At 43.0% G+C, this 14,776-nt stretch overlaps 1 protein-coding gene across 1 annotated transcript in view; it reads left to right on the top strand.

The window, feature by feature from the left end:
- The window catches only part of LOC121540039 (rho GTPase-activating protein 39), a 183,711-nt gene extending 169,312 nt beyond the window's left edge, over window positions 1-14,399 (top strand). The window contains exons 12-14 of the mRNA XM_045207614.1: window positions 926-1,017; window positions 5,704-5,873; window positions 12,729-14,399. Coding sequence (XP_045063549.1) covers window positions 926-1,017; window positions 5,704-5,873; window positions 12,729-12,923 — 457 coding nt within the window. The 3' untranslated portion in view covers window positions 12,924-14,399. The remainder of the gene's footprint in view (window positions 1-925; window positions 1,018-5,703; window positions 5,874-12,728) is intronic.
- The last annotated feature ends 377 nt before the right edge of the window (window positions 14,400-14,776 follow it).

The following is a 14,776-nucleotide window of genomic DNA, read 5'->3' as shown; positions in this document are numbered from 1 at the left end:
GAAGACCCAGAGTTACATCTGCTGCAGAGGATAAGTTCATTAGAGTTACCAGCCTCAGAAATTGCAGCCCAAATAAATGCTTCACAGTCACATCTCAACATCAACTGTTCAGAGGGGACTGTGTGAATCAGGCCTTGATGGTTGAATTGCTGCAGAGAAACCACTACTAAAGGACACCAATAAGAAGAAGAGACCTGCTTGGGCCAAGACAAATGAGCAATGGACATTAGACCGGTGGAAATGTGTCCTTTGGTCTGGAGTCCAAATTGGAGATTGTTGGTTCCAACCGCCGTGTCTTTGTGAGACGCAGTGTGGGTGAACGGATGATCTCCGCATGTGTAGTTCCCACTGTAAAGCATGGAGGAGGAGGTGTTATGGTGTGGGGGTGCTTTGCTGGTGACACTGTCTGTGTTTATTTAGAATTCAAGTCTGTTGGAAAAGCATTCCAGGTGAAGCTGGTTGAGAGAATGCCAAGAGTGTGCAAAGCTGCCATCAAGGCAAAGGGTGCCTATTTGAAGAATCTCAAATCTCAAATATATTTTGATTTGTTTAACACTTTTTTGGTTACTACATGATTCCATATGTGTTATTTCATAGTTTTGATGTCTTCACTATTATTCTACAATGTAGAAAATAGTAAAAATAAAGAAAAACCCTTGGAATGAGTAGGTTTGTCCAAACTTTTGACTGGTACTGTAACTCTCAGTCACTAACACTAGGGAGGGAAAGGGGGAGGGAGGAGTTAGTTGTAGTAGACACGCCTGTCAGTGAATGTCCTGGTACTCATCAGAGACCAGACAGAGGGAGAGCGATAAATGAAAGAGATAAGGGGATTGGTAAGGGATGGACATGCTGTGAGGAATGACTTTCATATGTCAGGAGGAGGAGGAGGAGTCTAATGTGTCTCTGACCCCTGACCTCACAGGGTTCCAGGTGACATAGATGAGGTCAACGCCCTCAAGCTGCAGGTGGACCAATGGAAGATCCCCACGGATCTGGAGGACCCACACATCCCAGGTAACACACACACCGCACACACACATCCTAGGTCCTGATCCATCCACCCACTGTATATGCTCCCTCTCCCCTCTCTCCCTCCCTCCTACCCTCCACTAGCCCCAGGCCCTCTGCAGAGCTCTAATTCTCTCTGAGTATTAATAGCCCCAACACCAAAGCATGCTGGGAGCAATGTGCCTGCTGCAAAACTACAGTAATTTAAAAAATGATTCCTTTTAGAAGGAAGAGAGCAGTCCTGGCTGTAGGTTGGAGAGAGACAGTTAGTGCTTTACTAGGTCATCAGTCATAACTCTATTACCAGCACAGAGACACTTGGATGAACCACACAAACACACTCTTTCTCTCTCTTTCTCACACAAGAGCACATACACAAACTCTCTCTCTCTCCCCAGCTAACAACAAACGTTTCCAGAACTTTAGAGAACGTTCCCGTAGCCCTTTACACTCATACCCGTAAACGGGTTGAAAAGGGCAGATTTGGGCACTAATAAGCACCTAAATTGGAACGTAGTGACTGTACAGTAACATGCTATAAATGACGTCAGAGCTCTGGCTATGCGCTTCACTGCTCTGTATGGGTTTTGACTGACAGCCATTCTGAACTTGAGCACCGCGCACGACAAGAAGTTGCCCCCATCCCTCCCTGTAATCGGGCAACTTTTGCAAATGTTTTGTTGTCTGCGTGAGGGAAATGCTGGAAATTAAGATGACATCGATGTATTTTGAAAGATGAGACATTGAGGATTATAATAAATATCTATTTGATGTCATACAAGCAAGCCTAACACCCAAGTCCAAATGTGCACTTCACATTTCCATGTCATAAAAATAATGTCATATACAGTGTCAAGGTTTATGATCACTATGTTTGATGTACAGTTACAAGATGACATGGCGTCATACCCTGGGTTGTCCTGAACAGAATGAGCCTATGTTTGTTTATTGTGAAGAACATTTGTCGCGGCACAAGCACCTGAAGGCACTCATGACTCCTTTCTATTCTCACCAACATTGCGATCTGTTTCTGTGAATTGCCTTGTGAAAGCCTAGCAATGTAAGATCGTATTTTATAACTTAGCATGTTGGCAATAGAACAAGCTTTCAAATCGTGACCACCTGACCCAGATTGTGATTTATAATGGACCGTTTTTGGATTGTGTAAACAACAGTAATTGTGGGATAAAAATGTTCCTGTGATATGCAAGGAATGTTTCCAAGAGACTGTTCACTTAATGTCAAATAGAAGTTACCCATGTTCTTAGAACTTAAGATATTAATATTATAGACACGTTTCATGGGAACGTTGCAAAAACATTAATGTGTCCAGTTTTCTGTTGGTTAGGAGAGTATTCCATCAACGTCCCACCCCAAAAAATGTCTAGACACGTTTCAGAGGAACGTTGCAAGAACATTTATGTGTCCCAAAAAAATGCATTACACATCACGTTGCCGAGCCAATTAAGACCCTGGTTGGTGAACCGCTGATCCATTCATAGCTCTTTGTCTGTTGACAAGGTTAGGAATACTCACACACAGTGCTTTAAGCATACAGTGTTTTCAGCTTACATATTTGACACACCTGATTACATTGTGCATGTTCATTTATACAGTAATTATTATTCAACATGTACTCTCCTGGGATTTGAACTCACAACCTCTTGGTTCACTGTACTCCGATCTTCCTCTCTTGTATCAATTAATCTGACTATTTGCTCATCATTGATTTTATTTATTTATTTCAGCAATTTAAGGGCTTTCTGTATAGTTGTGGAATGTTGGTGGGGCATATTAACCTGTTTTAATGATACTCCTGGATCACTATGATCAATAAAATATTTTCTTGAGTGTAATTTTAACAGAGCTGAGATTTACTGCGAAGGACGTTTACCTTATTGCTTACACCTATCAAGTTGTTTCAGATCTACGTAAGTGCCTAGGGAGAAGGGGTTAGGGTTTCTTCTGGACAGGACCTAACTATACTGGCCCAATAAGCACATGCCCTAGATATCCCTTATTGGGACATTGGTTAGGGTGTGGGTCACTGGTGCTGGTGGCCTGGGTTTGAGACCCGCTAAGTATTTCACCCTACTCTCACATTCTTAGCAATATATGTTAATGCTCATTATTGCCGTTTTGAATTGCATTCATCAGATATTTTCATTGTTTATATGGACATTTCGTTAGAACACATTATTTATACAGCTTTGTTTATTACCATAATATGTATAGATTTCTCCTCTTTCACACATTTCTGGAACTTTGGCTACCAGCTTAGTGCCTTTGTGCACGACCTCCACATGCTTTTTCAGGTTTGATGTGGTGTTTCTGGACGAGGAGATCAATGCTGCCTTTGCAGAGTTTGCATTTGACTAAAATGTTGTTCTCTTTCTCCTCGATTAACTCAACATAATGTGAGCATTTCCACAAGGAAAATGTTAAGCGGGGTAACACAGCTGCTATCTTTCTTTGATGTTCACCTTTACGAACCCCCTTTTTGGAAACGAGTTAGCCTACAGCATGAATTCCATTAGCATGAGACAAGGCTTTAACAAATATAGGCCTATATAACACGACGGTATAGATATGCTTCTGAATGTAATATATGGGTTACTTGAAAAAGTAACTGTAATTATTACAATATTTGAAGACAGTAACTCGTTATATTACTCTGTTACTCATAAAAGTAATACAACTGTAAGTAATATATGACCCCCAACATTGGTCCCAAGTTATTCTGTTGCAATTTGTCTATTTTTCCACATTAAAACTTGGAGATGGATCTCTGTGTTGTGTATTGTTTTGGTATAACTGGCATCATCATTGCTTAAATGTAAAATGTTAGAAAGTACAGACATGCTACTATAAATATACACTTTTCTGATATTCTGAGAATGTGCCAACCATGTTCTGGGTATGTCAGAAGCAACACTACCACCTGGGCCATGTTTCAGCAACAAATTAGGAGTGTTACAGATAGAAATGCAATGACGAGAGCTGATGTAATTCCTTATCAGAGACACGTTTGTTCTACATGGTGTATGTGGTGTGGATTTCAAAAAGACGATAGAGTTCTCTTTGAGATGCTCAGCTATCTAGAATTCTACCGATTCCCATCTTTCAATAAGAAACTCATTTTAATTAGGTCTGTTGTAACTGTTGCCAAGTAATGATGTTAACCTATATTGCTAAAAATGTGAAAGTAGGATGACTCCCCTAGCAGGTCTTGAACCCAAGCCACCAGTAATCCACAGCCTAACCACTTTCCCAATAAAGGATATCTAGGGTATGTGCTTATTGGGCCAGTATAGTTAGGTCCTGTCCAGAAGAAACCCTAACCCCTTCTACTTGTGTAGATCTGAAACAACTTGATAGGTGTAAGCAATAAGGTAAACATCCTTCGCAGTAAATCTCAGCTCTGTTAAAAGTACACTCAAGAAAAAACTTTTATTGATCATAGTGATTCAGGAGTACCATTAAAACAGGTTAATATGCCCTAAACAAAATTAGACAACTATACAGAAAGCCCTTGAAATAAGGCAATCAAATCAATAATGAGAGAATAGTCAGATTAACTGATAACTGACGCAGACATGGTGGCATAGCAAGAAGATCTGAATGCTATAAACGAAGAGGTTGTGAGTTCAAATCCCACAGGACGACATGTTGAATAATATTTACTGTGTAAATGAACATGCACAATGTAATCATGTGTGTCAAATATGTAAGTGATAAGCACTGTGTGTGAGTAGCCCTACTCTTGCCAACAGACAAAAAGAGCTGTGAATGGATCAGTGGTTGACCAATCATGGGCTTGGCAACAGTAACATGGCGGGATATGTAATGAAACATATTTTTTGGGGAGAGCGTTTCTTTGGGACCATCAGGCGACGTCCTGACAACTGATACACAGAAATGTTATTGCAACTTTCCCATGAAACGTGTCTAGAACATTAATATTTTATATTCTGAGAACATGGAAACCGTGTTCTGTGTATGTTTGGTGGGACCTTGATGTAATATTCTCCAAACCCTCAGAAAACTAAACACATTAATGTTCTTGCAACATCCCATAAAACACATCTAGAACATTAATGTTGAATATTCTGAGAACATTGTAACCATATTCTGGATAATTTCTGTTTGAAATGTTCTCCTAACTTTAACACCAACACATGCAAAAAAGATTCTCAGAAGTTTTTTTCTTACATAAATAGAATGTTCCCCTAACTAACAGAAAACTGGACACTCAAACATTAGGGGAACATTACGGGTAACATTACAAAATGTTTCTCTCTCCCTAGAATTGTTAGCTGGGTCTCTCTTTCTCACACACACACACACACACACACACACACACACACACACACACACACACACACACACACACACACACACACATAGATAACTGTGATGGTGTTATTTTGTTCTGGTCTTTACTCTGGGTGATTAAGGCATTACTGTCAGTGTGTGCTGGCCAGGGAGGTAGAGTTTTTTTTGTGTCTGACCAGTCAACTGTTTCTGTCTCTTGATTTGACTGTCATTGAATAAAAATGTTTTAAAAGACTTACACTGTAGAGATAGCTAGAGCAAATAAATTACTCTTATTTCTCCCTGTCTCTCTCTTTCCAATTTCCCTGTCTCTCTCTTTCCAATTCTCCCCCTCTCTTCCTCTCTCTCTCCCCCCAGCCTCTCTGTTGAAGTTTTGGTACAGGGAGTTGGAGGAGCCGTTGATTCCGCATGAGTTCTATGAGGAGTGTATCACTCACTATGATGACCCTGAGGCTGCAGTCAACGTGGTCATGGGCCTGCCTCACATCAACAAACTGGTGCTCTGCTACCTCATACGCTTTCTACAGGTAACACACACACACACATACACTATACTGTACAGTGTAAAAAGAAGCGCTCATCAATCCACTCACTGAGCTTATTTATTTTAGGGAAAGTGATTTACAAAAGTAAACCTTCAATAGTGAACATAGTAGCAATAGGATGGATAGTGGCTACTGTTGATTATCTGCAAAAAGAAAGATACAAAAAGACACCTAGCATTCATCTAATATTTTCTATTTTTACCAATGACCTGCCACTGGCATTAAACAAAGCATGTGTGTCCATGTATGCTGAGGATTCAACCATATACGCATCAGCAACCACAGCTAATGAAGTCACTGAAACCCTTAACAATGAGTTGCAGTCTGTTTTGGAATGGGTGGCCATTTACATTTACATTTTAGTCATTTAGCAGACGCTCTTATCCAGAGCGACTTACAGTTTTAGTGAGTGCATACATTTTTCATACTGGCCACTAATAAACTGGTTCTGAACATCTCTAAACCTAAGAGCATTGTATTTAGAACAAATCATTCCCTAAGTTCTAGACCTCAGCTGAATCTGGTAATGAATGGTGTGGCTGTTGAACAAGTTGAGGAGACTAAATTACTTGGCGTTACCTTAGATTGTAAACTATCATGGTCAAAACATATAGATTCATTGGTTGTAAAGATGGGGAGAGGTCTGTCCGTAATAAAGAGATGCTCTGCTTTTTTGACACCACACTCCAAAAAGCAAGTTCTGCAGGCTCTAGTTTTGTCTAATCTTGATTATTGTCTAGTCGTGTGGTCCAGTGCTGCAAGGAAATACCTAGTTAAGCTGCAGCTGGCCCAAAACAGAGCGGCACATCTTCTCTTCATTGTAATCAGAGGGCTGATATAAATACTGTGCATGCCAGTCTCTCTTGGCTAAGAGTTGAGGAGAGACTGACTGCATCACTTCTTCTTTTTATAAGAAACATTAATGTGTTGAAAATCCCAAATTGTTTGCATAGTCAACTTACACACAGCTCTGACACACACACTTACCCCACCGGACATGCCACCAGGGGTCTTTTCACAGTCCCCAAATCCAGAACAAATTCAAGAAAGCGTACAGTATTATATAGAGCCATTATTGCATGGAACTCCGTTCCATCTCATATTGCTCAAATAAACAGCAAACCTGGTTTCAAAAAACAGATAAAGCAACACCTCACACGTGTGTATGTATTGATATGTAGGCTGCGTGTGCCTTTTAAAAAAAATTATGTAGTTCTGTCCTTGAGCTGTTCTTGTCTATTAATGTTCTGTATTATGTCAGGTTTCATGTTTTGTGTGGACCCCAGGAAGAGTAGCTGCTGCTTCTGCAACAGCTAATGGGAATCCTAATAAAATACCAAATACCAAAAATCTTGGCCAGTCTACTGTAGCCATATACAGTGCCTTCGGAAAGTATTCAGACCCCTTGACTTTTTCCACATTTTGTTACGTTACAGCCTTATTCTAAAATGGATTAAATACAAAAACTTCCTCAGTAATCTACGCACAATACCTGTTACGGATACAGGTATCCTGTGTTTTTGTGTGTTTCTACTCCTTCTGCCCTAATCACAGGTGTCCTGTATGTTCCTGATTGGTGGTCGTTGAGGTGTCTGCTGATTGGACCAATCAGTGAACATTCCTGTGCATTGCACCACCTGTTACTCGTTTGTTCAATCACACATCCCATTGTATAAAAACCAGTCTTGTGTTTGTTGAGAGAGAGAATATTTCCGTATGTGAGTATGGACACGGTGGTGTCCTGTTTTTGGTTACTCACTAAGTTGCTGTTTACTATGATTGGTAATTCTGTTAGACTACTGTTTTGTATGTGAGTAATGGATACTGTGATGTCCTTTGTTTAGAGTACTCACTAAGTTGCTGGTTACTCTGTTTGGTAACTATTGTGTGTTTCTGGGAAAAGGGGAGTTTGAGCTAGCTGCCCTTGGGCATACATTTCCCGTAGAAAGAACTGTCTATAAACACTAGTTAGACCTGAGCGGACCACCCACTGTATTTTTGTATGGTAGCAGTAGCCTAGCGGTTCTTGAGGCAGGCAAGATCAGCTTAGGGGTGTTTTACCTTATTGTTTCATTTCTTGGGTCCTGCTCAGCCCTTTTTCCCAAACCGTTACCGTGTGTTCAGAAATAAACCATTTGTGTTTGACGGTAGTTTATGGTTGTCGTGTAGTTTTTCCTTCTCACTGTTCCATGCCACACTTATAATTTGCATGATTTATGTTACGGGTCTCATGTCCATCCACCCTAGACGTTTAGAGCCACGGGGTTCGTAACATAAAGTGGGGGCTCGTCCGGGATCTATCCCATGCTACTCATGCAAATTAGTAAGTGTCTGGTTCAGTGTTGAGCTTGGCAGCTGTCCTACCTGTTTTTTTTGTGTGTGTTCAGTAGTCGACGGCTCTTGTTGCTAGTAGGATGGCTACTTTTGAGTTGGAGGCATTTTTGGAAAACCCTACGTGGGAGGTTTTTGAGAATTGCCGTAGAGTGGATCTACAGGTTTTGGCTGACCACTTTTCTGCACCCATACCGAGGGGTTTAGTGAAAGCAGAAGTGAGGAAAGTAGTGTTAGAAATATTGTTGAGCGAGTGCTTGAGTTACCGCCGCCTGAGTCTGCTGCTCCTGTAGGGGAGGTGGTGGCTGTTCCTGTAAGCCCATCAGTGTCTGAGGACGAGGCTAAGGCTCCAGCCACCTTGCCCCGTTATGACCCACTCTCCCCACTGACTGACAGTGATGCCAGGATCGATGTCCGCTCGACACGGCTCCAAATGGAGGCGGAAGAGCGGGCACAAATCAGGCAAGACAAGCTGGAGATGCGTAAAATGGAGCTAGAGGCAGAACAGGAGACGCGTAAGCTAGAGGCAGAACTGGAGACACGTAGGCTTGATCAAGAACTGGAGACGCGTAAGATGGAACTGGAGATGCGTAAAATGGAACTAGAGGCAGAAACAGCGAGGTTAGTCTCTGCTCATACTATGCCTGCTAGTGAGCCAGCCTCACCAGCTGTGTCGTCTGCTAATTTTGATATTAGTAGACAGAACACCTTGGTACCTGTGTTTAGGGAGTCAGAGGTTGATTCCTATTTCAGTGTGTTTGAACGTATAGCGGTAGCATTGAAATGGCCCGAAGAGGTATGGTGCCTATTACTTCAGTGTAAACTAACAGGTAAAGCCCAAGAGGTTCTGGCAGCGCTACCTCTTGAAGACAGTTTGAATTATGAAGTGGTCAAAGCCACTGTTACTTATCTTGGTAAACAGGTCGGCCATGGTCAGGTGCGCCCTGTAGATGCCAAGGTCTCAGCTATAAACGCATTTCCCGCACCTACCACCAGAAGAGAGCTACGCCGTTTTTTAGGGATGGTTGGCTACTACCGTAGCTTCTGTAAAAATTTCTCTGCGGTAGTTGCTCCATTAACGGATTTGCTCAGTCCGGCGAGAAAATTTGTATGGTCTGAAGGGTGTCGTACTGCTTTCAACACTGCTAAAGCACTCTTATGTAGTACTCCTGTTCTTGCTGCGCCAGATTTTGAACGACCGTTTAAACTGGAGGTAGATGCAAGTGCCAGAGGTGCTGGGGCTGTTCTACTGCAGCAAGACCAGAGTGGAGTGGACCATCCTGTCTGTTATTTTTCACGGAAATTTAACAAATGTCAGACAAACTATTCCACCATTGAACAAGAAGCTCTAGCTTTGTTGTTAGCTCTGCAGTACTTTGAAGTTTATGTTGGTTCCAGTGCATTACCAGTGATAGTGTATACTGACCATAACCCCTTAGTTTTTCTCCACCGGATGTACAACCAGAACCAACGCCTTATGCGTTGGGCACTTGTCGTGCAAAATTATAATTTGGAGATCCGCCACAAAAAGGGGTTGGATAATGTGTTGGCAGATGCTTTGTCTCGTGTGTAATGATCTAGGTTTTGTTATCCCGGCAGGATGATTATTGAATTTTGGGTGTTGTGATGAGATGCGTGTGTCGCAAACCATTGTGGTTTGCTCTTTTAAGGGGTGGGAGTGTTACGGATACAGGTATCCTGTGTTTTTGTGTGTTTCTACTCCTTCTGCCCTAATCACAGGTGTCCTGTATGTTCCTGATTGGTGGTCGTTGAGGTGTCTGCTGATTGGACCAATCAGTGAACATTCCTGTGCATTGCACCACCTGTTACTCGTTTGTTCAATCACACATCCCATTGTATAAAAACCAGTCTTGTGTTTGTTGAGAGAGAGAGAATATTTCCGTATGTGAGTATGGACACGGTGGTGTCCTGTTTTTGGTTACTCACTAAGTTGCTGTTTACTATGATTGGTAATTCTGTTAGACTACTGTTTTGTATGTGAGTAATGGATACTGTGATGTCCTTTGTTTAGAGTACTCACTAAGTTGCTGGTTACTCTGTTTGGTAACTATTGTGTGTTTCTGGGAAAAGGGGAGTTTGAGCTAGCTGCCCTTGGGCATACATTTCCCGTAGAAAGAACTGTCTATAAACACTAGTTAGACCTGAGCGGACCACCCACTGTATTTTTGTATGGTAGCAGTAGCCTAGCGGTTCTTGAGGCAGGCAAGATCAGCTTAGGGGTGTTTTACCTTATTGTTTCATTTCTTGGGTCCTGCTCAGCCCCTTTTCCCAAACCGTTACCGTGTGTTCAGAAATAAACCATTTGTGTTTGACGGTAGTTTATGGTTGTCGTGTAGTTTTTCCTTCTCACTGTTCCATGCCACACTTATAATTTGCATGATTTATGTTACGGGTCTCATGTCCATCCACCCTAGACGTTTAGAGCCACGGGGTTCGTAACAATACCCCATGATGACAAAGCGAAAACAGGTTTTTAGAAATTTTACATAAATACCTTATTTACATAAGTATTCAGACCCTTTGCTATGAGACTCTAAATTGAACATCCTTGATGTGCATCCTGTTTCCATTGAACATCCTTGATATGTTTCTACAACTTGATTGGAGTCCACCTGTGGTAAATTCAATTGATTGGACATGATTTGGAAAGGCACACACCTGTCTATATAAGGTCCCACAGTTGACAGTACATGTCAGAGCAAAAACCAAGCCATGAGGTCGAAGTAATTGTCCATAGAGCTCCGAGACAGGATTGTGTCGAGGCACAGATCTGGGGAAGGGTATGCAGCATTGAAGCTCCCCAAGAACACAGTGGCCTCCATCATTCTTAAATGGAAGATGTTTGGAACCACCAAGACTCATCATAGAGCTGGCCACCCAGCCAAACTGAGCAATCGGAGGAGAAGGGCCTTGGTCAGGAAGGTGACCAAGAACCTGATGGTCACTCTGACAGAGCTCTAGAGTTCCTCTGTGGAGATGGAAGAAACTTCCAGAAGGACAACCATCTCTGCAGCACTCCACCAATCAGGCCTTTATGGTAGTGGCCAGACGGATGCCACTCCTCAGTAAAAGGCACATGACAGTCCGCTTGGAGTTTGCCAAAAGGCACCTAAAGACTCTCAGACCATGAGAAACAAGATTATCTGGTCTGATGAAACCAAGATTGAACTCTTTGGCCTGAATGCCAATCGTCACGTCTGGAGGAAACCTGGCACCATCCCTACGGTGAAGCATGGTGGTGGCAGCATCATGCTGTGGAGATGTTTTTCAGCTGTTTGGACTGGGAGACTAGAAGAACATTTGTGAGAGTCAGGATCGAGGCAAAGATGAACAGAGCAACGTTTTTTTTGTTATTTTTTTTCCTTTATTTAACTAGGCAAGTCAGTTAAGAAAAAAGTATTATTTACAATGACAGCCTACACCGGCCAAACCCAGACGACGCTGGGCCAATTGTGCGCCGCCCTATGGGACTCCCAATCATGGCCAGTTGTGATACAGCCTGGAATCGAACCAGGGGGTCTGTAGTGACGCCTCAAGTACTGAGATGCAGTGCCTTAGACCGCTGCGCCACTCGGGAGCCCAGTACAGAGAGATCCTTGATGAAAAACCTGCTCCAGAGCGCTCAGGACCTCAGAATGGAGCGAAGGTTCACCTTCCAACAGGACAACAACCCTAAGCACACAGCCAAGACTACGCAGGAGTGGCTTCGGGACAAGTATCTGAATGTCCTTGAGTGGTCCAGCCAGAGCCCGGCCTTGAACCTGATCTAACATCTCTGGAGAGACCTGAAAATAGCTGTGCAGCAACGCTCCCCATCCAACCTGACAGAGCTTGAGAGGATCTGCAGAGAAGAATGGGAGAAACTCCCCAAATACAGGTGTGCCAAGCTTGTAGCGTCATACCCAAGAAGTCTCGATGCTGTAATCGCTGCCAAAGGTGTTTCAACAAAGTACTGAGTAAAGCGTCTGAGTACTTATGTAAATGTGATATTTCAGGTTTTTATTTGTAATACATATGCAAAAAAAATCTAAAAACCTGTTTTTGCTTTGTCATTATGGGGTATTGTGTGTAGATTGATGAGGGAAAATGTTTGAATAAGGCTGTAACGTAACAAAATGTGGAAGAAGTCAAGGGGTCTGAATACTTTCCGAAGGCACTGTAGATATCTTTGGAAAATTAGTTATCTTAACGGGGTAATGTCCTATTTTGAGATGTACAAAAAAAAAGCATCTTAAAATTACATATAGTACATCATCCTCTCTACACACACTCATGCTCACACACTCATCCACACTCATCCAAATACACACTTTTTAACTTCACACATCACCCTTCCTATAGGTAACGCACACACACACCTGCTCAAACACACCCATCATCTCTCTCTCTCTCTCTCTCTCTCGCTCTCTCGCTCTCTCGCTCTCTCGCTCTCTCGCTCTCTCTCGCTCTCTCTCTCTCTCTCTGTGTGTTTCTCTAACCCTCCAGGTGTTTGGCCAGCCTGCCAACGTGGTGATCACTAAGATGGATGTGAACAACCTGGCCATGGTGATGGCTCCCAACTGCCTGCGCTGCCAGTCAGACGACCCACGCATCATCTTTGAGAACACGCGTAAAGAGATGTCCTTCATCCGCGTGCTCATCCAGCGCCTCGACACCAGCTTCATAGATGGCCTGCTATAGCCCCCCACTTTTCAACTACTCTACCCTGAAAAAACCACACGGGTCGCCCCCCAATTTCAAATGTGCCCATAAATCAAGGCCCCACCTGCCCCACAGACCCTGCTCTAGCCCCCCAACATCAACTGGGATGACCAGTTGGGATGCCTCCCAACAACTGCCCCCGATATACCCTGCTATAGCTACAACTACTGAACCCCAAACCATCCATCCACACAGGACAGGATGACCCCCTACCTCCCCGACGGAGCCCCAACTCAGCCTGACCCGGACCCCTGACCTCTAACCTCTAACCCCACCCTACACACTGGGACTTTCGTCTCACACACACTGATGTACAGGGTTACACACACTCACATAGACATACTCTCACATGTACATTTACTGACGCGTGCACACACACACACACTCACTTGTATAGTACACATCCATACACACAATTTTCAAAGCATACACACAATTTCTGAAATCAGGGCGTCGGACCACAAATCAGCTCAGAGCCCAGAGTTACAGTCAAACTGCCATCAAAGAAGGTGGATAAATTAAGATGTCCCACTCAGGCCGTTTACCATTGATAAGAATGGTCACAGTTCCGGTCTGCTTAAGGGATGACTCTCTCATAGGTACCAATGCATTTGCAGCTGAGTCTGGTCTGCTTAGTTCATTGACTGTATATGAACCAGAAAAAATGAGCGTGTGAGATGTCTCGCTCCCTCTTCTGTCTCTGCTGCCATGAAGCCCCGTCAGTCCGACTGCACTGTTGTCACCAACCAACTGATGTCAATAACGTTTTTAATTGGGGGGGTTTTTGGGACGGTGGGGGCGGTGGGGGCGGATCCAGGTCAGGTGCTAGAGGGGATCATCGCAGCACTGCCAATCAACCGTGACTGTTGCAACCGGAAGTGATATCAGACACCCACACAGCCCTTACCACCCATCCGCCTGGTCCATAGGCCCTTCTGCCCCCCCAGACAACCACACAACCTCTACCCCTAGAGCCCCTCACCCCTCACTATCTACCCCCAACACATCCTCAAGACTGCATACACCTCTATACTCTCATACTGATATGATTTCTGAATGTCTGAATTGAGATCCATCCACCTCTGTCTGTCTGAGACTGTCTGTCTATTGTTTACAAATGAACCTGTCTGTCTCCATCTACAGGCAGTCAGAAAACTGTACCTGTCTTTTGGACCCATACACAAGTATTTTCTCTAATAGCTGATTTGACTTGTTATGGATAAAAATATATATATAATTGTTTTATTAATTGATTTGTTGTATTTAACAGAGTTATGTTTTCTGCCCACTATTTTATATAATTTAATGTATTTGTATTTATTTCAGCAATATTTCCTTAATGCCTTTTTAGACAATATACTTTAGGATTCAAGTTGTATGTGGGTGTGTCCCAAATGGCACCATATCCCCTTTATAGTGCACTACTTTTGTCAAAAGGAGTGCACTATATAGGGAATAGGGTGCCCTTTGGGATGCACATTTTCTTTATGTTTGTGTGTGTACATGTAGGCATGTATGTGCTTGTGTGTGTGTTTTCAATACAATAGGGCATATACATCACATGTTCATATGCACATACATGTTGATATGTGCTCTCTGAAGGGTACAGTTAGTGTGTCTCTCTGTGTGTCTGAGAGTTAAGTCCTGCTGTTTTTTTTGTTCTGTTCAATTTGGGTTGAATGTTTTGGTGACACGTTTATACGAATTGATGCTTGTGAACCGCCCATCTCTTCAGACAAAAGCGTGCACACACACGCACACACACCATCCTTAACCTAAGTCCACATTCTCACAGGACACTCACACTCTTACATTCACGGAACCCCTCACAT

This window comes from Coregonus clupeaformis, chromosome 26 (genome assembly GCF_020615455.1).
Source record: "Coregonus clupeaformis isolate EN_2021a chromosome 26, ASM2061545v1, whole genome shotgun sequence".
Taxonomy (NCBI): Eukaryota; Metazoa; Chordata; class Actinopteri; order Salmoniformes; family Salmonidae; genus Coregonus; species Coregonus clupeaformis.
The sequence above is the reverse complement of the archived record's forward strand: the minus strand, read 5'-3'. Positions and strand labels throughout refer to the sequence as shown.